We start from the raw sequence: 24233 nt of genomic DNA, 5'->3' as shown, positions 1-24233 counted from the left end.
AGAAAAGAAAAAACATTCAGTTGGCAGGTGTTTCATATTCTCGCACTGCCGTAGACTGACATCTCTGTTAATGAGAACATCTAACCCCCCTGTCTAAAGACCTGTCAGTCACATTATCACGTGTCATTCATCTCGGAGATTATTGGGTCCTGCCCAACAATAGTAAATAGAACAGAAGCTATAGCAAATGTCATCTGTTTCACTTCCTCCGTGCACTCCCTGGTCTCTTGACCTGCCAGAGCTGATTGTGGATGGTCAGGGCATCCACGCTGGCCGACACCGACTTGGTGGGGATGACGGTGAACTGTTTGCGGTCCGAGCTGTATTTGTAGAGCTTGTCGATCATCTTCCGGCCAATAGAGCGCGGCCCTGTGCCCGTGAACTTGATGATCTCCTCTGTGTCCGGTGAGTATGAGTAAATGCCGCGGAACTGGCAGCCACCGTCGCGGAAGAGGATGAGCAGGTGATTGGACTCGCACTTTTCCAGCTCCTGTGATAGATACATAACATAACATGGAATATTTGCAAGCTGTGAGTATAACAAATTATCGCCACCGATTTATTCATTTCAAGCGATCACACTGACCTCCAGAAGAACATTCTTCTGGGTCTCATTGACTTTTCCAGCCAGACAGCAGTGAGCGATGGCATTGATGATGATTGGCTTGTTGGACTTGGAGCTCGGCTCCTTGAAGAGTTTAGGACCTTTTAACACACAAAACGTAACAAAAAGATTAACAAGATACATTCATAAAAGTCTGTAAGTATTTAAAGGAGTAACTGGGAAAATACATGCACTTGCTTTCTTGCCACAGTAGATGAGAAGCTCAGTGAACTCTAATTTCTGTGCATCAACTATGATGAAGCTGAGTCGTGTTTAGATGGTAACCATAGATTTGTGAAAATTCTGACGACCTATACTGACTTAAACCAATCAATGCCTAACCTTAACCATCTTGCAGGAGTTTTGCAAATTTTGGTTTACCATCCAGGCAAGACCATGAAGGTGGAGCCGGGAGTAGATTTCTTTAGCTTAGCAGAAAGACTGGAAGCAGGGTCGGGCGCATTGACTTGCTTGGCAACCTCAAGGTAAAGGCAAGAATCCAGGAAGTCTTGGCCCAAACATGATAATTCCCCTCGTAACATTTTTGTTTTCACATTTCTGTTTTATTACGGATTAATCAAATGGCTGCTGGTTGTGGCAACTTATGTACAGACAAGATAGTGGTGTTGAATTTCTCATCTAACTAATAAAGCAAATAAGCACATTTCCCAAGAGCTCCAACAATTTCTTTAAAGCAAGTGACAAAATCAGAAATATTTTAAACATTGGCTTAAAACATTTCGGCACAAATGATTTGATTTGTAATGGTGGCAATAAATTGAAAACTTGAGTTTGTTAAATAAATAAGCAGTCCTTTTCTGCATTTTTGCTTACCATTGTACTCGGTTGAAGTGATGGAAGAGGCTATAGAGCCGTTCTCCCAGTCCCTCTCCATGGTTCTGCTAGACGCCCTGCTCAGCATGGGGAACGACTCCATAGAGCAAACTGATCCAGCCCTGGAAGACACACGTTTATAGGTCAATCAAAGGACCACATGGGTACGTGTGGTCCTTTGATTGGATGGAAAGAGATTATGTCCTAGAGAAAGGAAGTCTCACCTATGTGAATCTGCCCCTCCAGAGATAATGCTGTCCGCCTCAGTCGCCAAAGAGAGCGTCGATCCTCGATGACTGTAGCTCAGATCAGCTGAAAATGCCAGAGACAGAAGGCTTTAGTGCCGGTGGCTTCCCTAAACAAAATAACATTTTTGTCTTGCCCGTTGCCCTGCTGTTCTACTTTGTATATTATTACAGTTTACATCCCTGTGAGCCAAACAAGGTGCAGAAGGTGAGACAACCAAATGACACATGGATCATAAACAGGTCAGATTCAGCTGCTCTAAAAAGACTGACGATGAGTGTAAGTAGAAAGAAATCCATAGCTGACACCTCAGAGGGTCGTCATATTCATTATTTTAATGGGCTGGCTGTATATGTATATTGATATGACATCATGCAGAGCAGGTTAGAAGGTTCACCTTCCCTGCAGCCTGCTGCTGAGCCCTGGGCTTTGATCAACATGGACTTCTTCAGAGAATTACCTGCATAACACACATGTACACACTCAAGAGGATGCCAACGAATGTGAACGAAACTGAAAATACGTGTGCACATGCAGCCTCTCAGACAAATACAAATACAAATACTGCGGTCTAAGCTGACAAATGAAATAAAGACAACATGGAGCACCAGACAAAAATATACGCTGTTAAGTGCTAAAGGGCTTCTTACGTGTGGTGGATCCTTTGGAGAGGCTGTTGAACTCTTCACGGTGCAGTGATTTAGGCCTGTTCCTGCGGGTTTTAGTTCGTGGTCGAGGCTTGACCATACCTTGCTCTTCCATCAACGCTTCCTGCTTCCTCCGCAGGTATTCCTGCTTAATTATCTCCCGTCGCGCCTTCTCCTCCTCCTTACGAACACGGTCCTCTTCTGCCTTGCGCCTTTAAGTTAACACAGGCAGAATTTAACAACATGAAAAAGATACACACGCCTGCACACATACCTGAAGACTCAGACAATTCCTGATCCTTAGAGTTAGTTTGTGAGTGGTTGAAATGGAGACGTACCTGGTCTCGTCACGTTTGAGCTCACTCTCCACCTCTTGCTGAAGTTTCCGTAGTCTCGCTTCTTCAGCTTTGCGCTGCTGTTTGAGGAGGAAAGCAGCACGACGTTTGGCCAGTTCATCCTCTGCTTTTTCATCATTCTGGAAGATAAAGTGTGATCATCAATCTTTACGTCTATATGCACACTATTATTTCACTATAATGTGGAATTTGATAATATTCCAAATTTGATACAGGTCATATAAACAGTAGTGATAGACCGATACACTGGCCAGCCGATATTATCGGACAATATTTGCGTTTTAAGGTACATCGGTATCGGCCGATGCGGGCTGCTGTGTTCGCTGATATTTTTTTCCTGGCATGTGTTCGCCGATATTTTTTTCCTGGCATCCCGCTTTCGGAATCGGCCCTAAAAAATCCATATCCATCGATAACTCGGAAACAGCATATTCCATTTGGATAATCTGAATTGGGGCTTATTGCAAATGGAGCATTTTCTGATTAATACGTGGGATGCGTTGATGTTATTTGTGTTTTAGGAGCATTCTTTGGACATTGCTATGGCAACTAGCCAACAGTTTGCAAAGCGGGAGTAGTGATGCGTGCTAAAAAGAAAAGCCCACATTTCTGGTTGGAATGAGAAACACACCTACTTTTAAACATTATGAAAGACTCGAATATCAACGGGTTTTGTTTAAAGTAGTACACAAATATCTAAATGCCAACCTTTTCAAGGAGGTGGTTGAAGGAACAAAAGAGAGGCTGTGTTTGCGTGGTCGAATAAGTTTACCACCAATGGAAAGCTTAAAAAAATACTATTTTGATGTAAAGAAACAAAAATGACACAACGGCAAGGACAATTAAGTTGTTGAAAGGGAGTAGCCATGGGATGTACGTCATGGGGGTGTTTTACATTAATTGGAGTGTGCGTGGCTGCATGTAAACAGGTAAATTCTGGAATATTCGTTTTCATCAGCTTAATATGAATATTGTTTTATTTTCAGAAAAAGACCAACAAATTGAATTTTTTTGTGCATGTGAACATAGTCACTGGATTGGTAATTAAGCTTCCCAACGAAATGCTTAATCTTCCAAATCATAACTTAGACATTTAAGAAAATTTACCTTGAAAAAGAAACCTAACGAATTCTTCTGCTCGCCCTCTGCCGTGCAGTCTGTAACGTCTGCACTGCCATCCTCCAGTCTATCCTTGAGCTCTGATAGGTCCACCTCGATCAGTTGACCCTTGACCCTGGCATTCTCATCTCCCCCCGCGACCTCTGACCCTGAGTTGGCAACTTTGTTCTCCTCTTGTTCTGCAGCCTGTGAGGGAGACGTCAATGTGCTGTCTGAGGCGCACCCAGTGCCCTCTCTGCTGCTGCGTTGGTCGAGGTCATCACAGACTCTGAAGGTGGTCTTTCTCTGAATGATTTTCTCTCGCCTGGAGCTCTCAACACTACTCCTCTCCTTCTCTCTGCACTCCAGGGACTGAGTATTAGACTTGACAGGAGCCGTCTTGCTGTTCTCTCTACTTTGTTTTTGCTCTGAGGCTTTGTTGCGTTGGCTGGAGCTAAGCTTGGGTGGACGGCGAGCAGGGGTCGTGCTGCTGCCACTGATATCTACAAAGTGAACTGCAAAAGATCTGGAGTCTGAGGTAGAGGATGTGGATGTTGTTGTGTCGTAGGTTGTGCTGGGGCTTGAATCTACAGGTTCTGTAGGTGAGACCGCACGCTTCATCCGTAGTTCTGGAGGTGAGACCGCACGCTTCATCCGTAGTTCTGGAGGTGAGAGCGCACGCTTCATTGGTAGTTCTAGAGGTGAGACCGCGCGCTTCATCGGTAGTTCTGGAGGTGAGACCGTGCGCTTCATCAGTAGTTCTGGAGGTGAGACCACACGCTTCATCAGCAGGTCTTGCTGTAAAGACAGCTGCATCATCTGATGCTGAATGGAACTAATAGCATCATTGAGAAGATCTATGGAGTGGGAACACTCATTCAAGTCAGGTTCTGCCACATTATCCTGGGACCGGGTGTTCAACCTGTTGTTTCTGTTCATCTGTCCTCCCCCCGTTTGACCTGCCTTTGACTGCACCTTCATAGCGTCAAGACAGGAGTCATCCTTGCATGATTTGGTCTTCACTTTACTGCTGTCAGCTAGTTCTAAGGAGTCCTGGGAGTGTTTCAGGGGTAGGGGAAGTGTGTCACTCTTGCCTCCACCCTTCTTAACAATGTTCAAGAATGCAGCTTTCCCAAGCTTTAGTCTCTGCCGTGCTGACAGGGTCTCCATCTTCTTCTTCTGATACTCAATAGCTCGTCTTTGCTCTTCTAGCTGCATGTGAAGTTGCAGCAGCTCTGAAGGCACTACTGAGGGGCTTACCACCATATTTTTCCCCAACACAGAACTGGGCTCCTTCCCTAGCCAACCAGAGGTACAGTCACTCCTTAGTTGCCAGGGGGGACAGGGGGTAACCTCAGAACCATCTGGTGTGGTCTTCTGAGAGCTGCTGGTGCTGGAGAATCCATCGCGTAGACCAAGTTTGAGGAGCTTTCTCTCTGCAAAGCTGGTCATCTTGACACTGGTGCTTCCTGAAGCGCTGCAGCTGCTCGCCCACGATATGGTGCTGAGGCAAGGGCTTGAGCGTCCACTGCCGCCTTCCTTATCCTCCCGCTCACTAACCTTGGAGTCTTCTCTCAGTTTGGCTGACTCACCCTCTCCCTCTCCAAATTCACACACCTCTCCCTCCCTTAAGTATTTTCCCTCTACTCTCTTCACAGCCTCTTTAGTCAGTTCCATTTGATCATCCTCCTCCTCATCTTCCTCAAGGTCTGCAATGTCAGAGTCAGAGTCATACCCTACCTCAAATGCAGAGGTGGAAGGACTGTGGCGGTCCAGCTCTCCTGACGAATGAAGGAAAAAGGCTGACTGTTTTTTCTCAGACTGAGGGATTCCCGCTGACCCCTCTGTGGGTGGCCTGAGAGAGCTAGGGACTGATTCTGCCACGGGCATGGGCGTGAAGGTACTTCTGTTTGACTCAGCCACAGGGGGTTTCCTCTGTGAGGCGTTTGGGACACTGGTGGGTGCTTTCCTAGCAGCTCCTGCCGCTCTACAGCGACTCTCACCACTCTCTTGCTCCTTGTTCAGGCTGATACTCCTCTCTTTGGCTGGCTTAGTGATGGCAGGCATCAAAGGCTCCAGATAGTAGCTGTCTGCCGGGTGGTCGGAAGTGAAGGGACCCATGTCAAGACGGGGAGAGCGACGAGTATTAGAAACCCTCGAGGTGGAGGTGGAGGTGGAGGTTGCGCTCGGGATTTCCAGCTCATCCTGCTCCATGTCACTCCCACGTCGACGTCGAGAAAACGCAGAAGGGTGGATTACAGCAACCAGTTCCTCCTCTTCTATTTCCTCCTCCTCATCCTCTATGCGCATGTGACTGAGTAGGTTTTGACCACTGAGTCTGTGTTGAGGCAGTGGAGGACCCAGCATGTGTTTTGGGGTGATGCTCAATATATTGGAGGCCAGGCTGTCTTTGCTGATGGAGCGAGCGAGGCTGATACTGTCTGCGTCCTCCTCCAGGGGACAGTGCAGGACGTAGGGCCCCGGCTGGGATAAAGGTCTGGACAGGGAGAGAAGGAGAGATAAGATTTGCATGAGCTAGGTTTCATGAAACAACAATTGTTTGTTCTACAGGTACCTGCTGAGACACTGAATAAGTGTTGTCAGTACAGTGATTGTGTAGGTTTCAATCGCACTGCTCACCTCGGCCTCCGCTCTGGCCAGGCCAGTATTGAGCCCTGGTTCTGCATATCACGTGTCAGAGAGTTGGACCTATTTCTCAGCTCTGTACAAAGAAAATATGATTCATATTACAACAAGGACTTCTAAAACATGCTTAATTAATCGTGGATGATTTTAATAATCGACCCTTGGGGAATTTATTCTCCAGAAACAATATAAAGGGAACTTCCAGCCCTGGAACATTAAATATTCCGGTGTCGAGGACCTTGTGGATCTTCAAATAAGCTACAAGAACACAATTTTTGAACATTTCACCTTCAAATCAATCAGACTCTTCTTCCTGCGCTCTATCTTCCCTCTCTCTTTTCTCAGTTTGAAGAGCTTTGTTTGTTACCTGAGGCAGCAAACTGTGTCGGAGACCAGAGTAAATATTATTTCATATTACCTGAAGCGCTCTCCTCAGCAGTTTTTTGTGGTCTCTGTCTCAGTGGCAGTAAAGAGTGGGATGGGCTTAAGGAGCTTGGTTTAGAGCTGTAAGGGAAAAGACAGAGAGGTTTGGGGTTATATATTTATATTTTTTGTGTTTTTATTTTATCCCGGTTTATCATTAAACCAGTTTCCTCTCCAGTAATTAGAATGTATTATATAAGTTCCTTGAGTACTGGGTTCTTTAGTAGATTTAACATTACTAGTATGAAAATTTGCGAATGGACAAACGCCGATGGAAGGAAGAAACTATGTAAAAGTGTGTGTGTGTGTGTGTGTGTGTTGTGTGTGTAGATATTACCTGAGGTCAGGGCTCTGGGACGTGGTCAACATGTCAGCAGAGTTTGATGATGTCATGAAACTACGTTTGGTGATGTTGGAGATGGGAATATGGGATCTTGAACTCTTAGGCTGCAGCAGCAATCTCACTAGAAAAAGCATATTAAGGAACCATTAGAAGAGATCCTATAACACAGTGTTCCACGACCTGTTTGATAAATGACAAACATTAAACATTAAAGTACAGAGCGTGTTATACCATCTCTGATTTCATGAAGGTCCCTCGGCTGTACGAAGTCTGGCTTCACACTCTCAAACCACCAGAAGAGCTCAGCGATGAAGACCATCATGTTATTCTGCAAGACACAGTGATCACATTCAAGGTGAGTAGGAAGACATGACTATATCCTTAGAGCCTGTATTTGTTTGTTTTTGGGCTCACCTTTAATACTGGTGGAGAATACAACATGTCTTCAGGCTTCAGATAGAAGCATTTGTTCAGGTATTCATTAGAAAACTCCTGTAGTAGCTGGATGTTGTACACGCTGTCTGTTATGGAAGGCACCTCCTTCAGACAGATATCTGCATAGAAGATGAAAACAATGGCGGATATTCTCAGGCTTATACTGTATACTGTAATCGTTACGTGGTAAACCCTTTACAGCCCCCGAACACCCACACAGGTGTTGTCAGTTAACCTGGTTGATTAGACCTGGTTTCAGGACTGTGTGTCGGTGTGTCTACTGTGATTGATTAACATCTTTCAACTCTCCTGTTTGCTTTGTTTCACCTGTTGAGGCGGGACAAAGTACACCTGTATCATTCTTATTGGTAGACGGACATTTATGACCTCATAAATTCCCAGGCAATTATCATCAAAGCCCCGCCCACCTTCAACCCAAGCAAAGGTCTAATCAGACAGAATAACTGAAAACACTTGTGTGGGCGTTCAGGGGCTTTAAAACTTTTTTTCTTATGGGAGACCTTAAAGGAACATGTTTTGCAATTTGTGAAATACATTTTTGCTCTTTTGCCAAGAGTTAGATGAGATACCACAATACCACTCTCATTTCTAAATACGGCTAGAACCAGCAGGTGATTAGCTTAGCTTAGCATAAAAACTTGAAACAAGGAATCTGGAAGGAGGTATCAAAGGGGGCCATGATGAATTAATGAGTGTGTTAATAAGTGAACTTAAGAGATGCTACTAGGCTGATTTTCTTAATTTTACATCTAGCCAGGATAGCCGTTTCCAGTCTTAAAGCTAAGGCAAGCTAAGCTAACAGTCTCCTAGCTTCGTATTTAGCGTCCAGCCATGAGAGTGGCATCTATCTACAGCCCAGTATTACCGTGCCTTCTAGTTATTTTTAAATATGTGGCTAGAACCAGCAGGTGATTAGCTTAGCTTAGCATAAAAACTTTAAACAGGGAAACATCTGTATCTGAGAGGAGGTATAGAAAAAGGAGACACAATGTATTAATTAGTGTGTTAATAAGTGAACTTTGGAGATGCTAATAGGCTGATTTCCTTATCTCTAGCTAAGCTAATGGTCTCCTGGCTCTAGCTTCATATTTAGCGTCCAGACATGAGAATGTTATCGATCTATGTTAATGTTATCGTACCTTCCAATCGAATGAGTTCTGGGCAATAGAAGTGGATCACAGCCAGCAGAGCCGTGCCGTCACACACATCCTTCAAAAGGTCGTCCAAGAGAGGGAAGTGCTGAAGTGTCCGACCCGACAGGTGATCTCTGCGGTAACGCACCTAAAGGGGAAGAGCGAGCACAAGTTTAAACACACACAAATGGTCTAATCAGAACAGAGTCACATGCTCTCAAACAAACACAACATTTCTCACTTTGTAAATGATTATTTCTCTCTTTAACAGATAAAATACTGTGCAGTAGGTATCTGTGACTGGCATCTAGAGCTTTGCAAAGTCTTTTAGAGGATCTGATCTGTCATGTTGTACAATAATGTGTGCCTTCACTCCTAAGCAAGTAAATATTTAACAAGACTTAGATGGGTTTCGTAATTGCTGCATTTGATAGATGACAAAAAAGCAAAAAGCAATAAAGGTCAGGATGAAATAACGAAAATGTTCAATGGTGGGTATATTACCATGTGAGAGAACTCCACAGGCTCCAGTAAGCAGCTGGCCAGTGCATGCAATATATCAGGCTGGTGAGGGGAGAAATGATTGGGAGGAAGTTAATGAAATAAAATGAGGCCGGCCGTTACTGGATGAGCGGACTGCAGACAGGTTGCTTTGTGGCAACAGTGAGTCACTCACTGCCTGTTAGCTTAGTGCACCTTTAAACATAAAAAGAAATGAGAAAAGTGTAAAGGGGTACGGTGGTGTGTGGATATTTGGAGGGAGGGAATGTGATGACTGTAAAAGCTCGGCTGAATCTTAAAGGAGCTGCTAAAGGGTTTCATGCGAAGTAAAAGCAAATGAGCAGGGGGGAAAGATTCTAATGAGCTTGCTGTTTCTTCCTTTGCCACCAAGGGGCACTGCTGGCTCCTTATTGTGCTGTCTGATCTGACACATGGAGACACACACACACACACACGCACACGTACACACACACACACATATACACTCTCACAGGAGATTTCTAACGGTTACACTTACAGGTACAAGCTTCCAGTACCATTTGGAGGGAGACTAGTGTCCAAGAGGCAGATCGGAAAGGAAAGTTTGGGGAGACACAAACAGGAAAAGCAGCAGACAAGTCAAGGGTCATATACAGTGACAAGGAATCAGATTATCTCCCGTTACCATGGAGACAAATCTGATTTTAAACTGGTAACTGGAAAGGGTTAGACAGGAATGAGGAAAACAGCTAGAGGTGTTTATGGACATTGTAATTAAAAGTTCAATGAGTACTATCACACTCCGTGTTCTCTCATTATTTCACACTAATGGGAACCCAATTACAGAAGCAGCCAAACAAGACATCGTGCTTACACTAACAATACACCTTTTCAAGTTGATTGACTGGAACAAAGACGAGTCATCAAAGTGCAGAGCTCTTCGAACTGTGAGGCACATTTTTCCCCAGAGAGGTGTGGGAGAGTTGAAGGGGCGCAGAGTCATAACTCACAAAGTGTCAAACACTTATACACTGACACCAGAATTTGCCTGAGAATCATCATGTTTTTAAGTTTTATTAAAGTAATCTAGTGATAGTTATCTGTACATAAATGGGTACACTGCAAACAGGAACAGCTAATCCGCCTGTTAAGTCTGACATAACACCCTTTCAAAATACGATTCCGGGTCCAAATGCTCCGTTGAAACAAAACAGACACAACCGCCGAACGTGCGAACAATTACGATCCCCTCTTTCGTCAGTTAGACATCTTTTTTATCCATAAGAAAGCGGTAAAATGACAATTACGAAATACGAGGCTCGGAACGGCTTGGACCCGGAAAATTATTTTGAAAAGGCGTTACATCTCTACTTAACAGTCGGATAGCTAATTCAGGATACTTTTAACTGTGTCAATAATCAGAGATAAAAGCAGAAAACGCAGGGTTCTAACTGTAGCCTACAGCCTTTATTGCAAAATTTAACTTACACTTTACATCCCCCAAACTCCCAAATTATGGCAACTTTAGTTCCAAAAAGGTGATTTGATTGTCATCAGATCCCAATGTCAGCAAGATCCAATGACTACACACCAATCTCACACCACATGGGCTGTGGGTCTGACGACGATTTAGCCTCTGGGGGCAACAGACAATATTTAGGCCTTTCCAGTGTAGCCAGTGGAAATCTGGGCCAAGACTTCCACTCTACATCATAGTTTACGGTCTGATTAGCAACTTGAGGAGCAAGAATGGAGCTGGAGTTGAGACATGACGTCTCTATAAACAGATATCTGTATAAGAATGCAGATAATTGTGTATTGTTTACCTGAATTCATTTGCAGAATCTGTTTATAGAGATTACTACACACCTGATAGTTAATGCACCCAGTGAGGAAAGGATGCATGCGTGGGAAAACCCATCCAGACAAACGATAAACAAAGGCAACAAAATCACTAAAGGAAGACACAATTCAGCGGAGAAGACACTTTTTTTCTGAAGCCGTGAGGTGACAAAGTGACAGCCAAAGAGAGCGTGAGACAAGGGGACAAAACAAAGAGACACACAGGCTGTTACCTTCTGGTGACTGGGTGACTCCAGCAAATGTTGCTTCATTTTCAGCTCTTTTTCCATGATGTCCCTCATCTTTATGTTCACCTGTAGAGACAAAGATACTGTATGGCAACACATACGGAAGAACGCACAGATGCCAAACATTAACACCCACGTCTGGTTCTTACTTTGTTGATCCAAAAGACCATCGCATCTTCCAGGTCAAAAGGCAGCTCCTTGGAGGCACTGAAGTTTGAAAAACGCTTGACACTGGACACCACCTTCTCTATGGTGATCATCTCCACCATATAGGCCATCATCAGGGCATCAATAAGGTGGACGTGGGAGCTCTGGAAGAATACGGATTTGGCTGATTATATTGCATTTAAGGATTGTATTGTATTATGAATAGTAGTACAAATGTGTTATTTTCTGTTGAAGACAAAGCTGACTTTAAAATCAGAAGTAAGAGATGCTCCATCATTGAGTTGCCATGGAAACAGTGCAGAACTTCCCGACTGAAACATGTAGTGAGTTTAAAAAGCAAAATCCCTGACAGCCTTCACCAGAGACAATCACTACGTATGTCATAATTTCATGACTCACACTGTTTTTATTGGTATAAAAAGGCCAAGGGTAAGCTGAATTAAATGAAAGTGTGTTTGGGCATTCGGATTTCTTTTCATTAAAGAAGGTTATTGCACTCTAACAGAAACAATGACGTCAGCACCTCATTCTCAAACAAAGAATCTATTAACGACGGTCTGAAAGTCCCTTCAGTCTCTCCACTTTTCATAAATTGAGCCAAGAGCAAAGATTACTTTAATATACTGACACATAAACTGCTGCTCCAGCTTTTGGGTTTTCACACCTATGGGATATGAGTAATACCTCACAAGAGTGGGTTCACATTAAATTAAAAATGCTGCATGTTATGGTTCATTTTGCTTCGTGAATATTTCAGTTACATTCTCTAAAACCTGCAAAACATCCTCTGGTGCATTATATACCAATACTCTTATTGGTATGGCTCATTTTCAAAAGCAAAGTCTCAGTAGCATGTTGACAAGTGGCAAGTGTGGGATGCCGGTTCACTGGTTTATTCTACAGCCGAGAATGTAACCTTATTCAAATACAAATGAACATTTCCTGATTATCTAATAATTCCTAAAGCAGCATTAACTATTTTTGGTCACATGCAGGCAGTGGAGCAAGCTGTAACTTATAAAGGTGTTATATATCAAATGTATTAGCAAATCACCATCTTACCCCTGATCGAGAAATATCGCTTTTTTTTTTTAAAGATTATATTTTTGGCAGTTTTTAAGGCTTTTATAATACAGGACGGACAGGAAATGTGGTGAGGGAGTGGGGGGGGGGCATGCAGCAAAGGGCCGCAGGTCGGAGTTGAAGCCTGCCTTGATGACCTTCACCCTCTTTACATGGGGAGACTGCTCTAACCACTGTGCTACGCCGCCCCAAATATCGTCACATTTTAACATTGAGATCTCGTGGGACTATATCTCCTCACACCCCTAGTGAAGTACCAACTAAAGCTTGCCCGGGATACGTTTGAATCTCAAATTTCTAGTGACAAACTTCACTCAGATCGGATCAGTATAGTCACTGTGAGACATTTGAGAGGATATAAACCATAGAGAAACACATTTTTGAGTGGAGGGGGACTTTAAGCTACCCACCATCTTGATGGGAGTGGAGCTGAGGTCCAGGTCAGAGACGGGTGTGTTGTCTGCCTCCAGGACATAGATGCCTTTCCTGGACAGGGCCTGGATGACAGACTGGTGGCTTTGGAGTGAGGCGGCCTGCTCAGCGTGCAGGATGAGCCTGCACACCCGGCAGTAGAGCTCTCCAGACAGCAGCAGGCGGATGATGGTGGGCTTGATGTGTTCCTGCTCATACTGGTCGGTATAGAAGGGGTCACGCAGGTCTGCAGGTATGTGATCTGGAAAGGATGACAAGCATACATGTATTTTTAAATGAATGTCTATTTGATGAAACCTTCAGGGTTAGCCAGTGTTGTGTTTTATCTATTAAAGTTGTATTAAGTCACAAATCACACCATGCATTCACATCCATGCTATTTTTGCACACACACACACACGTGTCCACCAATGCCTCACCATGTTACGTAACAAAGAATCTCCCAGAACACACACTATTAGGTATTAGACCGTCTAAGAAGAAACCAATGAAAGAGGCAAGCACTGAGACAAAGTCAATGGTTAAATAGCATGCCAGGTAGCAACCCTGAGGCCCAAAGGTGCACCAGAGGCTTTAAGCCAATGAGCTAAAAGGACTTAGTGGTGATACTTAAGCTGATGGTGTTGTCCAAGCCTGCAGGGTGTTTTCCTGCTCGCGGACACAGACATGAGGCAGCTATTTTTATATGCTTTGTTAATCCAGAGTTAAGGCCGAAGCACTCACGAAATTTAGCTTCCAGCACTTTCTGAGTAGATTTAGGCAGGAATAAACAAAGGGACCGTCTGATAGAGTTAGGAAAATGGGGTTCAGGAATATTTCCTAAATTAATATAAGTGAATGATTCCTTCCTTCCTTTAAAGGAAGATTTGTCTTGTACTACAAACTGGGTCTTATTTTAGTCGTTTTTTTCCTGTCAGTATTAATTGCATTTTACCATCCAGGTAAACTAGATATAGGGGCGTGCTTACTCCAGTCATTATAGCTTAAAGGACTGGTTTAACATTTCAGAAAATTAGCTTATTCTGTTTCTTACCGAGAGGTGAGACAATGAAAAGATCAATACCACTCTCATGTCTTTACACTAAGTATGAAGCTACCACTGGCAGCTGATTACGTAAGTAAACAAGTAGCTAACAAACAATATACAGTATATAGCAAGTTAAATAGTGTGCTTTTGAGTTACCGGTAGGTAGGTTATTTAAATATATATGTATATAACTTTACTGAATGAGTTTTGCATTCATAGAAAAATATACACACGTCCAAACATACTGAACTCATACAGACATTACACTGCAGTGTACCCAACCCTTATCTCTCCTTGGTCAGAGCCAGGCTGGCTGTTGACCCCTGCTTCTAGTCCTTATGCTAAGCTAGTACAAGCTTAATACACAGATAAGAAAAAGGTCACAATTGTCTCGACTCTTGGTAACCAAACAACATATCGGCAACATCCATTAGATTGTGTTGAGCAGCTTATCTGGTTCAGCTACCATAAAAGCGCACAATTTTATAATGCATGATGATCAATTTGCATACATTCACTCATAGTTTCATTCTGAAAATTGGTGGTTTAGAAAAACTAGGCTCATTGGTGACTTGTTTACGCCTTGTCTGACTGTCTTTAAATGCTCGTCAACAGCACTCATGAATAAAACTGCATCTTAAATGATATGAATCAAACAAAGAAATACCCACAACATTCAGCCACTTAGCACACAGCAGTATCTTTTCTCATTTAGCTTTAAATTAGAAGCCAACTGACTAGGATGAACAGACAAAAGACAGAATCAATAAGAAACACACACACGTGCACACAGCAGGCTCAGATCAGAGTTACAGAACACTGTGAAAACCTTAGCTGTGTCTTTCACAACAGACTGCTTGCTTGGCACGGTCTACCTACAGTATCCATCTCACTCTGTGCTGCTGTGTGGGGCTGCCATATGGCCATGAGAATCCCAGATCATGTCAGAAAATTGCTCATTTTACATCCCTCCGGGTCTGTCTTTATCTGTCTCATTTGCGTTTCTCTCAACAAGAGCAAAACTTGCTCTAGCAGATTTCTAAACACATCTCTCTTTATCCTGCCACTTCCTGCCACTTCCTCAGCTCTCCCAGAATGCCCCATCATCCTCTGTGGTTGCTGTGGAAATGGTTATAGGGGATGCCAACATGGCTGGAGGTGGGGGGCTGGGTTGCTGTTTCATCCCATCACCCAGGCCTGCTTATTGAATCGTTTTATGGTCCCTGACTGCAGGAGGTCTGTGTGGGAGTGTGTGGGAGTGTGTGGGAGTGTGTGTGTGTGTGTGTGTGTGTGTGTGTGTGTGTGTGTGTGTGTGTGTGTGTGTGTGTGTGTGTGTATTTGTGGCTTGGGGAATTGAAGGGGGAGTAAGAAGCTCCTGTCCTAATCCTTGATGCTAATACTCCTTAGATATTTATCATCCACCTGATCCAAGTGTTAAAGCCCACCCTGGTGTGCATGCGTGTGTGTGTGTGTGTGTGTGTGTGTGTGTGTGTGTGTGTGTGTGTGTGTGTAGGGGGAAATCAAGAGGAGGGGGGTGCAGGGAAAGCCTTTGTTCGTATTCTTTCAGACGCAAGGTCAGATTGATCAGCAAAGATCTTGCTGACAGTCAGGGCAGGGCTGTCAGACTCTGGGCTCTCAGAAAGGCCTGTCAGACTCTGGACTCTGCAGGGGAAAGCCTTGACTAGTCTCTCCAATGAGAAGGCTTAATGGAGAATCCTGCTGAAGACGGTATTTTGGGGAAACAAAGCCTTAAGCCAATGCACCCTGAGAAAAATGAAAAAGCTGGTATATGTAGCTGAAACGTCAAGATATGTAATTAAATAGAGCTCATAATTTTGATGTGTAGTTCACAATATGATACGACACAATACGATATGATAAAATACAACATATGATACGTATGACAGGATTTAGTACGGTACTGTACAGTACTGTATGGTACAATGGGACCCCATACGACACAATACGACACAATATGACACAATACGACACAATACGACACAATATGACACAATACGATATGATGATATAAAGAACATATAATACAACATGATAGGATATGACAGGATAGAAAATGATACGATACAATACAATGTGATACAATATCATATAATACAACATGATACATTACAATATGCTACAATACGTTACGTTACGCTACACTACGATACGATACGCTACGCTACAACAGGACAGAATACGATACTATACGACACATATACTGTATATATTGATAAATAGACAACTAGTTATTGTAGGTAGACCGATTTCAGCATTAAACAATCCTTCTAAAACAGGAAATGTTTGGTAAAAGTATGTGAATTATGAAACAAAGAAACAGCATCTCTAATCAGAATTAAAGTAAGGAAAAAACTATTTTCCCTGGTTTCTAGCAATAACATTTGGGGATATATCTTGAGGTTTCTTAGGGCCATTAATAAAACTGTCATGAGTCTAAACAGGCTGTGTTGGACAAAGACACAAGCCTCCAGGTCCAATCCCATTAAACACTTAAACATGTGACTGTCTGTGCTGCCTTTCCCACCAGCACACACAGACAGCACAGTCCACAGTCCTCCCTGCACTGATGTGTTGGTTGGTTTGCTCTATAATCTAATCAAACTGTTTTGGTTCATCTGACCTCCACACTATCAATGACCAGAGATTGCAAACGGAAAACAGACACACTGTACATCAACATTGTATAATGTTTCAGAACAGGAACAGGAGTATATGGATATATTTTGGACTATGTATAGGTATAATATATTTATTAGGTATAAAGCATCCTCAAGCTTTTTAAGTAGCTGTGAAATGCAGTTTTCGATTCAATACATTAGGCGCCAGTGAGGATTTTGCCCAAATGCTGCCAAGAACAGATGACCTATAACATATTCATAAACTCCAGTCAGTTAGCTGTCTTACAGTATCATAACCTGCTCACCAAAACATTTAAAGGTCCCATATTATGCTCATTTTCAAGTTCTTACTTGTATTTTACGTTTCGATTAGAATATGTTTATATGCTTAAATGTTAGACATTATTTTTCTCATACTGTCTCTCTGAATATACCTGTATTCACCCTCTGTTCTGAAAGCTCCTATGAAGGCACAGTTTCAGAAAACAGGCTGTGTATTTCTCTGTGGATTAGGCGTTTTAATACTTTAACAGTATTTATATAGCACCGCAACTTACTTTATAATACAAAAACATTGCTGCCTTAGTAAGTATGACATGAGGGAGCAACACTTTAAAACAAAAAGTTGATGGTTAATGGTTTCAGACCTGACTAGAATGGACCAATCCTACACACCTGATCGGCATCCATATTAAGCAAAAACGGGATCATCAACAATGACGTGACCGGTCCACAGACAATGCAGCTTCTTGTTACTGTATTTATAAAATTCAGTGTTTTCACTATCAGCTACAGTAATTCAATACGACATGTTCTGCCCCATCACTAACTTGTAAGAAGTTATGACATCGGTCAAACTATATAATGCTAGTACTGTCCATCATTTGTGAAAAATTAGCCAAGATAGTGTAGTTAGTGCATCGGTCTCTTGCTGAAAAGGGCTCCAATGTGTCCTGGGCACAGTGTGACGTGAGAAGCAGATTAAGGGAAGCTTGAAGGGGGAATAGGTGATGGTTTGGTGGTTTATAATGGGCATCTGATCTCTGCCCTGTTGGCTAACAGAGAGGTAAAGCTTTAACCAGCAAGACAGAGCTCACGATATTTTTCAAACATCGGCCCTATGCATTAAAATGTTCCAGCTGGTGGGAGATCAATGTGATATAAATCATGCTGATACGGTGCAATACTGGTTGTGTGTTTCACGTGTGTTATTTCTTTTTTTATAGGGAAAGTAATATCATCACTTTGCTGATCAGTTAAAAATTTACCTCACCACATTACAAGCTTTAAATGTTAGGGTTTTGTTCCCCTCTTAGGGTAAACTGACTGAGTCATCCACTGTAAAACAGGAGACAGCTCTGTAAGGCAGGAAACACTTGAACTACTGTATGTCTGGCTTATCAAATGGATATGAGAAAGAGTTTTCCTTTACTGAATGATCGTCTCTGTGTCTCTTTCCAAATGCTTCGTTGTCATATTGATAATAAAACCACAGCTGACCTCCTGCTCACACTCCTCAGCAAGCGATCAGTGAGTGACATAAAAACCCACATTCAAGGAGTCAGTTCGAGACATTTACTCACAGCCCAGCCATGTCGCGCAGTCATTTTTAATGTTTTAGTAGACCTCATCAGAGCTGGAAAGGTTAGTGACCCATGTGTAAAAGACTTTGGCGCATCATGAGATGTCGGCCGGAGTATTCACTCACTAACATGAAGCTCTGGACTGTTGCTATGCTTCTGTCTTTTCCTCAGATCGTTTGTTTACATTTTTGACAGTGAAAAGAGCGAGACAACGAGGCAAAAGACAATACAGGTCACTATAATGATGATTTTCAAATCTATTAATTTGCTGATTGCTTTCTAGATTCATTGATGTTGACGTGGTTTTAGTGGCTAAATCTGTTTTTAAAGCTAACTGCTGTTTCCTAAAGCCCGAGGTGACTTTTTCAAATGTCTTATTTCATCAACAAACAGTCCAAATACATTCAGTTTCCTATCATATTACACATCAAAAAGCAGCACATCCCTATATTTGATGAACTTACAAGGTAATGTTCTGTAGTTTTGGTTAAGAAGTGACATTAAGGATAAATCAAAATTGTTTTGATCGATTACTTGACTAACCTTTTCAGCTCTAATTATAACCATAACAACCCGCGTTCGATTCTGGCCAGGGGCATTGGCTGCGTGTTGTACCCCTGTCCCTCTCACTTCCAATGTTTACTGTCTGCATCTCCACTGTACTCTCTAATAAAAGCAAAGTGCTAAAAATCAGACACCATTTCTAAACCCCCTAGTGCACAGCTCTAGTTCATACATGACTGCATTATGAACTGTGTTTTTCTTTTCACTGAGCCCCGGCCTGTAATATACTGTATGAGCTAATACTACAAGTACTGCAATATACCAGCCAGGCTCTTTGACAAAGATCTCGACAGCATGCCAGAAAAGGAACTGATGCAACTGTTAAGGATTTGCATCTGACAAAGTGTCCATGCAACTACAGTCTATACTGCACATATACTGTAGATCATAACATGTGCAGCTGCTGGTCTTCTTTCATCAGGATATGCACAAGTGAACCACTCCTGGGCTATATAAGACAACCTGTCTGAGTTTAGTTCATGCAGTGTTTTTTTTTTTTTACTTAAATAAATTAATAAAAGCACAGCATTAAGTGACTACCTTGACTCAAAGCCTCCATTAAAAAGGTCAATACAGAGGAGGTCTTACCATAAGCTTTGGCAAACAACCAGCGGAGATTTGCGTCTATTTTGGCTCTTGCAGAGTCGTACAGCTCCAGTGGTACGACCTGAGCCTCCATGCCTCCTCCACCTGCATCATCTGGTGCTGCTGCTGCTGCTGCTGCTGCTGCCCTCCTCCAGGTGCTGTCCCTGCCAGCACTCACCTCCACATCCATCCTGCATGGGACAGACACAGACACATTATTATCTCCACCCACAACTGGTAAAGACAGACGGCCATCCTCCATAGACCTGGGTCTGTTCTACGTCCCTGCATGTTTAAGGGAAGGTTTCCGTTTTCAATATGTGCACGAGATTGCTGGATAAATACTGTACATATTATTATTAGTAGTTGTAGTAGTAGTATTGGTATTATTATAGAGATTGGGACTTGCTGCTGCTCATGAAGGATTTGCTGGGTGTCTTTAAATCATAAAGAGTGTGGCCTAGACCTGCTCTATATGTAAAGTGTCTTGAGATTTGTTATGATTTGGCACTATGAATAAAATTTAATTGAACTGAATTGAATATTGCCAGTTGCAGCCGATTGCATGACATCATTGATTATGAAGAACAACAACCAGGGCCTGCTCTCTCTCTCTCTCTCTCGACAGCACCTGCTCCGATGATGATGATGATGATGCTATGAAATAATACACATACTTAGACCCACCTTGTTTAACCGGCTGGTACTGTACGTGTATCTGCAGCCAGTCGCAATATGCATGTATAGCTTTGAATCAAATCCCCCTCAAAACACCATTTATTCGCACATTGTTCCAGCTGATGATCAGCTGATGAGGAGGGGTGAAAGAAAGGCTGCGTTTATTTGGACCCGAATGAGAGCTGATCTGTATTTATTACCTGCTAAAAACGTGAAAGAAAACGCTTTCACGACGGCTGCTGGGTCCAGTCCAGGCTGAACCAAAGGGTGACCAATGAATGACCTAGCACACAACCAGCAACACTGAACTGACAGCATTCACGTTAGCTAGGGTTAGCTCCGCGCACATACACAGACATTTCAGCCCGCAGACATAATAAAGACTCACCTCTAACAGTGCATTGGATGCTCTCCGCCGCTTTGTGTTTCAGACGTGTTGTTTAAAACGTCGACATGTTTCGTGTGCTCTTCGGCTAGCGGTGAGATAACGGAGGACTCCTCCCTGCCCACAGACACAAATCTCCGGCCTCTCAGGATAAAGCTGCGGCTGGCGTCCGACGCTCGTTAATCCAATAATACAAACAAATCTGATTTGGAAAACATCCGGGAATAGGTTTTCGAGGGAATTATTAATGTCTAAAAAGCCGGCTGGTTCATATTGAGGCTGTCAGCGCCTCCGTGAGAGAGGAGCAGCGGGTCTAACGGTGTCCCTGTTTGTAGGAGCCTGTCTCTATGGGGACGACTGTGCCGTCAGCTCGGCTGCAACACACCCGCTCACCTGCTGGGGGCGCTGCTGCTCACCTGTTCGTCTGACTGGCTGTCATTTGAACCATTTTACTAGACCAGGGGTCTGCAACCTTTACTATCAAAAGAGCCATTTTGCCCCCTCTTCCACCATATAGAATTTGTCTGGAGCCGCAAAACATATTTGATGTCACAGCTTATAAAGGTTTATATATAGTTACTGTTACTTGGCATTGTTATCTGTCCTAAAATTGTGGTTGTTCACTAATTTCTCACCACAATACAAGCATACAGGTAAGCCATATTCATGTGAAATCAAATTAATATGTCCACAAAATACTAATTTCCTTTGCTGATTTTTTGGGGGGGGATTTATCCAGCATCAGTGCTGGTCACCAACTCCAGATCAGCCACCGGCAGGGAAAGGCACTGAGCCGTAGACCAAGGATGATATTGATATATATATATATGACATATTTTCACGTAATATTTTTTCAATATCACCTTGAACTCCAAGATCAAATGTTTTCCCTTGTCCACTGTGCAAAAAAAACAGGTTATTTACACATTGTTTTAATTTTTTTGCCAAAGCTACAGGGAGCCACTGATAAGGGGCTGAAGAGCCGCATTCGGCCCCGGAGCCGTGGGTTGCAGACCCCTGTACTAGACTGTAGACATACAGTAAGTGCTAATATAAACGTGCACCCAGTGGCGGATTAAGGTGGTCATGGGCCCCTAGGCTACTGTTTGTTTGGGCCCCCCACATTATTTATCATGCTTTATCAGAAAAAAACTGCTAGAACAGAAGAAGAGTCCGCAACCTTGAAAAATCCTATCAATTTAGGGATTTTGGCTGTTTTTCCATCGTTGTGCATTTCTTTTTCATGCTCTGCTATCACATTTCCTTTCTGAAAGTTTGCCACTATACTGTCTAGTAACTGTTAGTGGCGTATCATTGACAACAAAACTGACCTTATGAACCCGGCCAGTGGCGTTCACAGACTTTTTGAAGGGCAGGGGCGAAAAGGAAAAAAAAGGGCACATACAACGCGTCCTCGGCACTGAAGAGGGCACTTAAGCACACGGTTTGGCTCTTAGAGGGCTCTTAAGCACGCATTTTGGCTCCTAAAAAAGCTCTTAAGCACACATTTTGGCTCCTAGAGAGCTTTTTAGCACACATTTTTCAACAATTGAAAAATTGCCCCCTCCCTGTAAACGCCAGTGAACCCGGCCACATGATGGCAGCTGACTGGGTAAAAGTGTTCCATATTTATCCAATCAGCAACTTAAAAAAAATAAATAAATAAAAAATGTCTGGCCAGTCCAGGGCCCCCGCACACCTGGGGCCCTTAGGCTGCAGCCTAGGCCAACCTGTGCATTAATCCGCCTCTGTGTGCACCAGTTTACATAATTTATTTGATCCAATGTGTCAGTACACTGGTATACTGACCATTTTGTGTGCAAGGAGTTCCCCTAAAGCACTCTGTAGTCATATTTCAACGTGTGTACACACAAACACACACACACACACACACACACACACACACACACACACACACACACACACACACACACATACACACACACATACTCACACACACACACATTCACCTTCACATGCAGTAGGCTATTTACCACAAAGCATAATACTTAAATGTCAGAGTAATGTTCAGTGTGAATAATAAATGAATAAGAAAGAAAACAGTCCTCTGGTTATCACGATGGACAGCAGTACACTGATCAATCAGATACACCTGTTATGAATAATGACAATGTTATAGAATATGAACAGATTGAAACTGTATTTTACATATTAAAAGGATATGAAAGTCCTCCAGAAAATCCATAAAGGCTGATAGGATATGAAATCACGAAAAGCTGCCTTTCCCAGACATGGTGAATTTCTATTACAACTGGAAGTGAAAGTCTTAATATATGGCCCGTTTAAGGAACGAAAAAATAAAATGATCTCGTCCAGTTAAACAGCATACAGCACAGATTTCTATGATGTCTGTGTGCTCACATCCAGAGGCTTATACGGACAGAAAAGTGAGGAAACAGCAACCTTAGTTTTCTCAGTTTGAGAGCAGAGTTGCTCTGAATAGATTCAAGACTGTTTTTTTATTATTATTATTATTTTTGTACTATGGCTTTAATCTTTAGATCAAAATGTAACCCCAGACAAATATAAAATGCATATACACTAGCTATTCCCTATAAAAATGCCATTTAATGTGGATAGGTGAACATGCATGCATATGAAGTACAGAGCTTCATGTGGAGACTGAATTGTGGTATTTGTTGTTATCCAGATCAATTTGAACAAACCATGTCTGTCTTTTTCTAAAGGTTCAGCACTCTTTCTCTGCAGAGCAACTGGATTAGTAGAGGATTATTTATGTAAAGGATATTATCAACAGCCTTTTAGTGGTAAACTGGATATATCTTTTTATGGCGGCATCCAAAGGTCTGTTCAAGTCTCAAGTCTGCTGAAATAAACTGCAATGATTCGCAGCAACAGCAGTGATGTTTTCCTCACTGTGGTACTATCAGGCTATCACCACCAGAGGGGATCAGACACCAACGCCTGTGATGATAGCGCTGTCCTTCTCACATAAATGAAACAGATGTTTGAGGAACTACAGATGAGGTGAAAATGAGAGAGGGAGCCACATCTTAAAGCTTGACAGCAGCTTTTATTGAATCAAGACAATTTTTACAAAACATTTTTGAATCAGGAAATACTTCTTCGCAAACTACAACTTTGCATGAACATTTGATTTTTTGAATTACAGCTTTTCTTAAAACATCTTTTACCTCTGAATTAGTTTATAAAACATGACATTGAGACACCTTAAACCACACAAAGTGCAGGCGGTGTCGTTAAACACACAAACAAAGGTCCCCATTTCTTTCCCGAACAATGTTTTCCACCTCGAAGACATTTTTTTTTTACAAGAAATCTCACAAATATGTTGCTTTTCTTAGGAAAAACAAAAATCACACTGGCACTATTTTTAAACTGTGGCAAATGTAACATTTCAACGTTTCTACAACAGGTCTGCAATTTAACACTTAAACAGGTTAAACATGGTAACCATAATCACATTTGGGACACGTTATGACATAAAGAAACAGTCTTTGCATCATAAATGACCTCAAATCAATTACTCAGCACCAGCCAAGACCATTACTCAATAAAAAATAGGCTCAGGTTGATTTAGATGCAGTCGTTTTGAAAAGCATCTCTCAACTCATAAGGGATATTTGTTTTGTGCTTTAAAGGTCTTTGTTACCTTCGCTCAGTTACTCTCTTTGTCATTTTGCCACGAAAGGACAGAAGCAACATCATGAAAGGGGACACTTTAAATATA

At 42.6% G+C, this 24233-nt stretch overlaps 1 protein-coding gene across 1 annotated transcript; it reads right to left on the bottom strand.

Annotated features, from left to right (window-relative positions):
- Nucleotides 1-199: 199 nt before the first annotated feature.
- On the bottom strand, nt 200-19627 carry camsap1a (calmodulin regulated spectrin-associated protein 1a; the record flags this gene model as incomplete). Its single annotated transcript, XM_083929291.1, has 20 exons — nt 200-490; nt 587-705; nt 1439-1560; nt 1663-1750; nt 2082-2144; nt 2335-2543; nt 2670-2806; nt 3795-4397; nt 4563-6282; nt 6426-6507; nt 6850-6935; nt 7192-7318; nt 7429-7525; nt 7612-7751; nt 8793-8934; nt 9805-9837; nt 11342-11422; nt 11506-11667; nt 13018-13280; nt 19441-19627. The coding sequence occupies 20 exons, from the start codon at nt 19625-19627 to the stop codon at nt 200-202; spliced, it is 4752 nt and encodes a 1583-aa protein (XP_083785417.1).
- Nucleotides 19628-24233: the final 4606 nt, after the last annotated feature.

The sequence above is a fragment of the Echiichthys vipera genome (assembly GCF_963691815.1).
Source record: "Echiichthys vipera genome assembly, chromosome: 16".
Taxonomy (NCBI): Eukaryota; Metazoa; Chordata; class Actinopteri; order Perciformes; family Trachinidae; genus Echiichthys; species Echiichthys vipera.
Note: the sequence above shows the minus strand (reverse complement) of the source record. Positions and strands in the feature narration are given on the sequence as shown.